This window comes from Camelina sativa, chromosome 12, assembly GCF_000633955.1.
Source record: "Camelina sativa cultivar DH55 chromosome 12, Cs, whole genome shotgun sequence".
Classification (NCBI taxonomy): domain Eukaryota; kingdom Viridiplantae; phylum Streptophyta; class Magnoliopsida; order Brassicales; family Brassicaceae; genus Camelina; species Camelina sativa.
Genome location: NC_025696.1, coordinates 32,250,910 through 32,260,446, shown reverse-complemented (window position 1 = coordinate 32,260,446; position 9,537 = coordinate 32,250,910). Strand labels below are relative to the sequence as shown.

At 43.7% G+C, this 9,537-nt stretch overlaps 2 protein-coding genes across 2 annotated transcripts; both read left to right on the top strand.

The window, feature by feature from the left end:
• Positions 463-2,818, top strand: LOC104734080. The gene is made up of 3 exons (XM_010453586.1): positions 463-533; positions 694-1,934; positions 2,460-2,818. Exons 1-3 carry the CDS (start codon positions 463-465, stop codon positions 2,816-2,818), a joined length of 1,671 nt encoding a protein of 556 aa, XP_010451888.1.
• LOC104734079 lies at positions 3,440-5,116 on the top strand. Its single transcript, XM_010453585.1, has 2 exons — positions 3,440-4,487; positions 4,800-5,116. The coding sequence occupies exons 1-2, from the start codon at positions 3,440-3,442 to the stop codon at positions 5,114-5,116; spliced, it is 1,365 nt and encodes a 454-aa protein (XP_010451887.1).

The following is a 9,537-nucleotide window of genomic DNA, read 5'->3' as shown; positions in this document are numbered from 1 at the left end:
GCTGGGTTTTCAGTGAGTTCGGATGACCTTCTTGAGGATGGGGAATATCAGGAGGGTGAGGTGCCGGGGCTGATCGAGGATACAGTGGCTGCTGCTGATGATGGTCAGACGGATACAGACAAGGGTGTGTCCGAGGCTGAGGATGATGATTCACAAGGTAATGTTTCTACCTCTTCTTCTTTTGTGGAGGGATTAGGGCAAGTTAATCAGGCTATGAAAGTTATGGATTTGGGCTGTAATAAGGTCATAAATGCTAAGAGGGTAGGTTCGTATGGGTCTAGAGGTGGGGGGGGGGGGGGAAACGGCAGGTGGTAGCTATTGCTTCGCCTGGAAAAAGGCTGTTAGCTAAAGCTTTGTTGTTGAAATCTGCAGGTGAGGTTGGTAAACAGAAAGGGAGTCTCAGGCCAAAGCAGAAGAAGTCAGAGGATGGCAATAGGGGAGGAGGAACCCGCAAACTGAAGAATGGGATGGGGGCTCTCCCGAAACCGTCGGCTCAAACGTGAAGATCTTGAGCTGGAACTGTCAGGGCATTGGTGCGGATCTGACAGAGAGTTATTTGCAGGATTTATGGAAGCAGAATAAACCAGATATTTTATTCTTGTCAGAAACAAAAAGATGTTTTTCTTATTTACAAAAGTTTCAGAATAAATTTCGTTATCATCATTTGTATAAGGTTGAACCCTGTGGGTCTAGTGGTGGTTTAGCTATTTTCTATAATAATAATATAAAACTTGATTTTCTTTATGCATCTGATCGGATAGTGGATGTTAAAGCTTTGTTGGGTTCTCAAGTTTTATTTCTTTCTTTTGTGTATGGTGATCCTGTGCCTGGAGCTAGACAGGAGGTTTGGGACAAACTCATTCAAATTGGTTCTCTCCGGCAGGATCCTTGGTTTATGATTGGTGATTTCAATGAACTTATGGGTAATCACGAAAAATCGGGTGGTGCGATAAGACCGGTTTCCTCTTTTGTTCCTTTTAATTCTATGATCCGTGAGTGTGGTATGTTAGAATTCCCATGTTATGGGGATTTTCTTTCGTGGCGAGGTAATCGTTGTAATAATCAGGTAGTCCGTTGTAGATTGGATCGCGCTCTAGGGAATGAAGATTGGCATTCACTCTTTCCTTGTTCGCGAGTGGATTACTTAGAGATGATTGGGTCTGATCATCGGCCTATTATAGCTTCTTGTGAATTATTTGGGGGACGAAGGTTTCGTCAGTTTCGTTTTGACAAGCGATGGATGGGTAAAGAAGGGTTTTCTGGGGCCGTGGAAATGGGGTGGAATCGGACAAGAAATTTTAGAATCCCAGGGTTTGTGGATAAAATCAGAAATTGTCGAAATTCTATTTCCTGGTGGAGAAAACAGAATGTCCCGAATAGTAAAACTCTTATATCTTCACTTAAGACGGCTCTAGAGGATGCTAAAAAATATGATTCTTTTTCGCAATCGGAAATTCACATTCTAGAGAAAAAGCTCAAGGATGCCTATTATGATGAGGAATTGTATTGGCAACAGAAAAGCCGAAAGTTCTGGTTGCGGGTCGGTGACAAGAATACTAGCTTCTTTCATGCTTCTACTAAACAAAGGAGGGTTAGGAATAAGATTGTAGGTTTGTTTGATCAACAAGATGTTTGGGATGAATCGAGTCAGGGTATGGAAAGGATTGCTTCTGATTATTTTAAGTCACTTTTTACTCAATCGGATGTTGGGGGTATTTCGGAGATGGTAGAAGCGGTCAAACCTTTTGTTACTGAGCATATGAATAGGGAGTTAATTAAGGATGTTTCCGAGTTGGAAGTTCGAAAGGCTCTTTCCGCAATGCACCCGGAGAAAACCCCGGGACCGGACGGAATGACAGCACTTTTCTTTCAGAGGTTTTGGCCTCATCTTAAAGGGGATTTGGTTGCTTTGGTGAGGGAGTTCTTTCGGACTGGTAAGTTTGATCCCAAAATTAATGAAACTAATATTTGTTTGATCCCAAAGGTTGAAACACCAAAAAGGATGGCAGAATTTAAGCCTATTAGTTTGTGTAATGTGAGTTATAAGATAATTTCAAAAATATTATGTTTCCGGTTAAGGAGGATTTTGCCCTCACTTATTTCTGAAACACAATCGGCTTTTGTTCCTGGCCGCTTAATCACAGATAATATTCTAGTGGCCCAAGAGATGTTTCACGGTTTACAGACCAATAGGATGTGTAGTTTGGATTTTTTGGCCTTCAAAACGGATATGAGTAAGGCCTATGATCGTGTCGAATGGGATTTTTTGAAAGCGGTTCTAATTAGGTTAGGTTTTGATTCAAAATGGATTTCTTGGATATTGTGGTGTGTGAGCTCGGTGTCCTATCAAGTGCTGCTTAATGGCCAACCTTGTGGCTCCATTTTGCCAAATCGGGGATTGCGACAGGGGGATCCTTTATCCCCTTACTTATTTATTCTTTGTACTGAGGTTTTGATAGCTAATATCAAAAAGGCAGAGAGGGAAGGGAAAATAACGGGTATTAAGGTTTCCCGTGACTCACCCCCTATTTCTCATTTGCTTTTTGCGGATGATAGTTTATTCTTCTGTAAAGCGGAAGAAGAACAATGTTCAACGGTCATGAATATTATAGGCAATTATGGTAAAGCTTCCGGGCAGGAGGTTAATTTGGACAAGTCATCTATAATGTTTGGTAAAAAAGTGGTGTCGGAAGTCAAGGATAAGGTTAAATCTGTCATTAAAATCTGCAAGGAAGGGGGTATGGGTCCTACTTGGGAATCCCAGAAAGTCTCGGAGGATCACGAGTACAAGTCTTTAGTTATGTTCGAGATAGGTTGAATGACCGAGTGAATGGTTGGAATGCCAAGTTTTTATCCAAGGGGGGGAAGGAAGTCTTACTGAAGTCGGTGGCTTTGGCTCTTCGACACATGTTATGTCCTGTTTCAAACTCCCCCAAGGATTAACGACCAAATTGACGAGTGCAATTTAAAATTTCTGGTGGAGCTCTGATGGGAAAGATCGGGGGCTACACTGGGTGGCTTGGGATAAAATGTGTAGAGATAAATCAGAAGGTGGCTTGGGATTTCGGGATTTAGAGACTTTTAATGATGCTTTACTGGCTAAGCAGTATTGGCGTCTAATACAGTTTCCAAATTCTCTATTTGCTCAAGTGTTTAGAGGTCGTTATTTTAGAAATAAACACCCGTTAATGGCAAAAAACCTTACTCACCATCCTTTGGGTGGAGGAGTATCTTTTCGACAAAAAGCTTAGTGAAAAAAGGGGCTCGTTGGTTGGTTGGGTCACGGTCTAATATTTCGGTTTGGCGTGACCCATGGATTCCTTATCAGCATCCTCGACCTGCAAACGGTAGGGGACGACAACTTCATCCAAATCTAATGGTCAATCATTTGATTAATCCACGGACTAAAGAGTGGCATTTACCTATCCTTCAGGAGTATATGGATCAGGAGGACATTCAAATTATTAGGAGTATGCCTATCAGCAAATCTTTAAAACCTGATCACTTGGTGTGGCATACAAAATCTGGTCGTTATTCGGTTAAGTCAGGTTATAAGGTAGCTCAAGATATGAAGGCGGAAGTGATAGTTGGTCCTAACTGTAATGTCCTGATGGCTCAGGCTTGGTACCTTCCGGTACCACCAAAAATTAAACATTTTTTCTGGCAGATCGTTTCTGCCTCTCTTCCGGTGATGGTGCGATTAGCTTCTCGGGGTGTACATTGTGATACGGTATGCAAGCGTTGTGAGATAGCAGAAGAATCTATTAATCATACCTTCTTTGAGTGCCCTCGTTCCACTCAGGTGTGGGAGAGGGTTTTTGATGGATTACACAGGGATAAGTTCCCCTTGGGTTCGATTTATTCTAATCAAGATTTTATATATGGGAAAGGGTTAGGCCCTATGGCTCTAGGAGTAACACATAGTCCATTACCGTGGCTAGTTTGGTTCATATGGAAGGATAGGAATAACAAAGTTTTCCAAGGGTTACAATCAGAGCCAATAGATATTATTAATCAGGCTTTACGAGAGCAATTGTGGTGGGAGGAAGCCCAAATGGCCGCAAGGAGTGTGTCTAGTGTGTCGGAACCTGTGAAAATTCCGGAGACGACAGTTCGGTGTCAAGTCGATGGTTCGTGGAAATCTACAGAACAAAACTCTGGTCTAGGATGGTGGTGTGGTGATGGGGAGAATCAAACATTCTTTTTGGGTGCCAGATATCAGCATCGTAGTGTGTCCCCACTTCATTCGGAGATGGAAGCATTATTATGGGCAATGGAGTGTATTCTTTCCAGAGGTATTGTTTGTCAAAGATTCGAGACGGACTCTGCAGAGTTAATTTCAATGGTGCAAGATCCAGAGGAGTGGCCGGCTTTCTCAGCGCTGCTTGACGAGTTCCAGGTGCTTAGTGCTTCATTTCCTCATTTCACCCTTTCCAAGATCCCAAGGACGGTAAATGTGAAGGCTGATTGTTTAGCTCATTCTTCTCGTTTGTTAGCGTCGGCAACGACCTTTGTAAAGAACTTTCCTCCAGTTTGGGCAACCAACTTAGGAGTTCTATTTTATTAATGTTTAGGTTGAAAAAAAAAAAAATGAAAAAAAAATAACCATAGAAGGTAGTCATAACTACCTATTAAAAACCTTAGTGTCTTGTGTTCTTTACTATTCTGATTGGGACCTTAACAATTGGTATCAGAGCTAGCATTCTGCTTTTGATCCGGACCACTTGTGATGTCAAAAGCAAACCTATTATCGTCAAACGTTTGATCCGGACAACTACTGGTTGTGTCAAACATGGCAGGAACTAACAAAGAAAGAATCGAAGACTTGGAAGCTAATGTCACGGAACTGCGAGAGGATATTCAGAAGCTCAACAAGGACATGAACAACAGATTCCAGATATTAGAAGATTCATTAAACCGCTTAGCAGATACACTTACCACGGGACGAGAAGGGGACAACAGTGCTACACGATCAACTCTACGAACCAGGGACAAGCAGCAGCTGTTAGCCCAAGGAGACAACGTCAATCAGAACGCTCCAGCGCGAACAGTGAAGCTTGATTTCCCTCGCTTCAAAGGAGGAGATCCGAATGCGTGGTTGAGCAAGACCAAATAATACTTCGAATACAATAACACACCAGTCTACCAGAAGGTTCAGTTTGCTGCATATCACTTCGAAGATGAGGCTAATGAATGGTGGCAGGCCACGGCCAAGGCTCTGCGAGAAGATGGAATTCAGATCGCATGGGCTGTGTTTGAAGAAAAATTATGGGTTTGCTTTGGACTGACTGACGGTGAAGATTTCGATGAGGCCTTGTCAAAAATACGACAAACATGAACTCTTCATGAGTATCAACGGGATTTCGAGGGATTGCAGAACAAAGTTGAAGGATGGACCCAAAAGGCACTAATCGGAACTTATGTGGGAGGGTTGAACCCAACGATCGCGGACAGTGTAAGGATGTTTCGACCTAAAACGCTGAAAGAAGTATTGTATCTAGCCCGTCTCAAAGATGAACAGATGCAACGCCAGAAAAAGAAAGGAAACTTTCGTACCACATATCGATCGGGAACCAGTACACCAACCAACAAGTTCAGTACGACAAGAGAGGTGGAGCCGGTACCATCACCTAAGAAACTCAGCTGGAAAGAACTAAAGAAAAAGAGGAGTCTAGGCTTATGTTTTAGTTGTGACGAGAAATATATTCCTCTCCATAAGTGTAAACAACCTCAGGTGTTCATCATGGAGGGTGAAGAAGATGGAGAGGCAGAGGACACTAATGGGGAAGAGCAGGAAGAGGGAGAACATGAGATTACTAGTTATACATTGACAGGGTGGAGTGCACCACAAACAATGCGACTCCAGGCTCGAATTGGTAAGAAGACAGTAACGGCTCTAGTGGATAGTGGGTCTACCCACAATTTCATTAGTGAGAGAACCGCGTGCGACTTGAGAGTTGCAATTACTGCGGTGAAGCCTTTTTCGTTCAAGGTCGCGGATGGGAAGACATTATAGTGCAAAGGGAATTTTGAAGTCGTAGTAGTACGTCTTGGAGAAGTTGATTTCACAATGACAGTGTACGTCTTACCATTGGTCGGGTTGGACGTGGTCCTAGGAGTTCAGTGGCTTCGTAGCTTGGGACCAATCGTGTGTGACTGGTCTGCACAGACTATGGAATTTGAATGGGAAGGGTCCATGCGTAATTTACAAGGGGTTCAAGCGCGTCTACAGGAGGCTACTTCGTAGGAAGTAGAAAAGGAAGCTCGACAGGGTCAGGCTCTGTTTGCTATTCAGATTGGTCAAGCGTTATGGAAATAATTGGGGATACTGCCTGAGATGCAGCCTCTCATACAGGACTATGATGACTTATTTCGTGCCCCAACGACACTTCTTCCCATAGGAACATTGAGCACTGTATACCGTTGCCAGAAGGCACGGACCCATTGAATGTCCGGCCCTATCGCTACGTGCACTTCCAAAAGGAAGAAATCGAGAGGCAAGTGAATGACATGTTGCAAGCTGGTATTATTCTCACTAGTTACAGTCCGTACTCATCACCGGTCCTACTTGTGAAGAAGAAAGATGGGACTTGGTGGTTTTGTACGGATTATCGAGCTCTCAACTTGGTTACCATCAAGGACAGATTCCCGATTCCAACTGACATGTTGGATGAACTCCATGATTTGGTTTTCTTTACCAAACTAGATCTTACTGCAGGGTATTACCAGCTAAGAATTCACCTGGAGGATATCCCAAAAATTGTGTTCCGTACGCATAATGGACATTACGAATACATGGTGATGTCATTCGGTCTGTGCAATTCTCCATCTACATTTCATGCTTTAATGAACGATATCTTCAGACCATTTCTTCGTCGCTTTGTGCTGGTATTCTTTTATGACATTCTTGTCTATAGTTCTACTTGGGAGATGCATCTTGAGCATGTTGAGCATATTTTTTTGATTCTCCGGCGGTCACAGCTGGCGGTAAAGCTTAAAAAGTGTAACTTTGGTCAACGGGAACTGGAATATCTTGGGCACATTATCTCTGCTGATGGTGTAAAAGTTGATAGAGCTAAGGTACAGGCTATGCTGGATTGGCCAGTACCCAGGACAATCACGGAGCTTCGCAGATTCCTTGGCTTGACGGGGTATTACCGTAATTTTGTCAAGGATTATGGCCTTGTGGCACGTCCTCTCACAAATTTGCTTCGTAAGGGTTGTTTTGCGTGGAGTGTTGAGGCGGAGGAGGCATTCTCGGCTTTAAAAGTAGCCTTGACCACGACACCTACGTTGGCGTTGCCTGATTTCTCGAGGCCATTTTTGATCCAGGCAGATGCATCGGGTGAGGGAAGTGGTGTTGTTTTGTCCCAAGCGGATAGACCAATAGCTTACATGAGTCAAGTCTTAGGGGTGGCTAAGCGTTCTTGGTCCATGTACGCGCAGGAGATGCCAGTGATAGTTATTGCGATTCGGACATGGAGGCCCTATCTCTTGGGGCGGCACTTTATCATACAAACCGACCAGAGTATTCTACGGTACTTTTTGGAGCAACATATTTTGACACCGGAACAAGAGAAATGGATGGAAAAAATGGTCGGGTACGACTGTGAGATCACTTACAAACCTGGCAAGGCGAACGTAGCTGCTGACGCATTTTCCCGGGTTACGGGTAGTCTAGAGTTAAACAGGGTTTTTATCCAACAAACAAGTCTCTAGCATGATATCCGCAAACTGGCCAAAGAGGATGTTTACATGCAGAAGATTGCAAGGTTAGCTAGCTCTGCTCCTGGCAATCCTTACTCATGGCGTAATGGGATGTTGTGTTACAAAAATTGGGTGGTGGTGCCACCATCTTCTCCTTTGGTTGCTCAACTACTATGGGAGCACCATGACACCCCCATGGGAGGTCACTCCGGGGTACTCCGCACATATAAGCGATTGGCACGGTAGTTTTATTGGCCGTTAATGCACCAGACAGTGAAGCAACATGTGGCGGAGTGTGATATCTGTCAGCGTGCTAAGTCGTCGTCCCTAGCACTGGCGGGACTACTCCAACCGCTACTTGTACCGGATCGAATTTGTTAGGACGTCTCGATGGATTTCGTCGACGGACTTCCACGCTCCAATGGTCATACGTCGATCGTGGTGGTGGTTGACCGGTTGTCCAAATCCGCTCACCTGGTCGCGTTGGCACACCCGTACACTGCTAAAATGGTGGCTACAAAGTTTGTCGACACTATCATCCGTCACCATGGCATGCCTCGGTCTATTGACAGTAACTGTGTGTAACATCCGTGAACCGAAATTCCGGTTTTGGAGTTGCATCGGTTGATGCATAGTGTGCATCGGTCGATGCAAGGTCAAGTTCCTGCGTATTGACTTAAGTCAAACGCTGCGTTTTGGGTGAAGGAAAAACCCTTAACACGATTTTTGTCTCATTCGTTTGGTGGTGGCCGTTTTTGAGAAATAGAAAGAGAGAAAAAACTTTGTGAGAGTTCTTGAGCGTTTTTGGGAGATTCGTGGAGGTTTGTGGCGTTTCTTGGGAGATCTGAGGCTTAGAACGTTCTAGGAGCTTCCTAGAGGCGTTTTCTTCTTGTGTTTAGGTTCAGATTCGTCTTGGCAAAGGTAAGTGCAGGACCATGGCTTATCTAAGCTAAAGAACTCTTTAATCTGCTGTGTGATGTTAGATGATACTAGGATTTTTTTGTCTTATCCTAGTAGGTTCAATTAACCTTATGTGTTGTAGTACTTAAGGTGTCAATCCAAATGAGATGTTGCTAACAATCAAGATGCAATCAAGCAATCACAAGTCAAGCCAATTCAAGAAGAGTGTTTGTCTAACAATCCTAGAATGGTCAAAATGCAAAACAAAAATGAGTTACAGAACTAGAAACGAGATTGTATGACAAGAAGCGGAAATGAATAGAAACTTAAACGAGTCTAAGCATGAACTACAAGAAAACGAAGAACGAAATAGTCTCGGGAATGTAATAAAAATCAGAAAGATAAAAGTCCTAAGGATGTGAGTAATTGATGTCGGTGGAGTATCCTAGTCTACAGAGTGTTTAACATGCCACAAGCAATCTATCCCTAAACAATGAACATCACTGTGAGAACAGAGAATATGCTTCTCCTTCCGAAGTGATTTTAATTGTGGAGGAGCTTGTCGCCGTAAACAGTTCCGAACTAAAATAATAATAGTTTTAGAATTTGAATTTGTATTGCCTTTTTCTGGAAAAAAAATCTCGGGGGCCTTTACAAATGACCTCCCCCTTACATATTTATACCGACCCATTTACTACTCAATTAATACGGAATTAATAGTGCGCGATCCGCGCAGCCTAATTAACCCTCTTAAATGCGGGAATCTTTGACCGGGCCCGAGCTGCGAGCTGTCGAGCACGGAACGTCTCCGTGCTCCCTTCCTTTCTCCGGGCCTGATGGGCCGATCAATAACACCTCCTCGGCCCATTAGGCAAGCCTGACTTAGGCCCTCTTGCCTATTGCCCGAGATGGTAGATCGTGGGTACAACA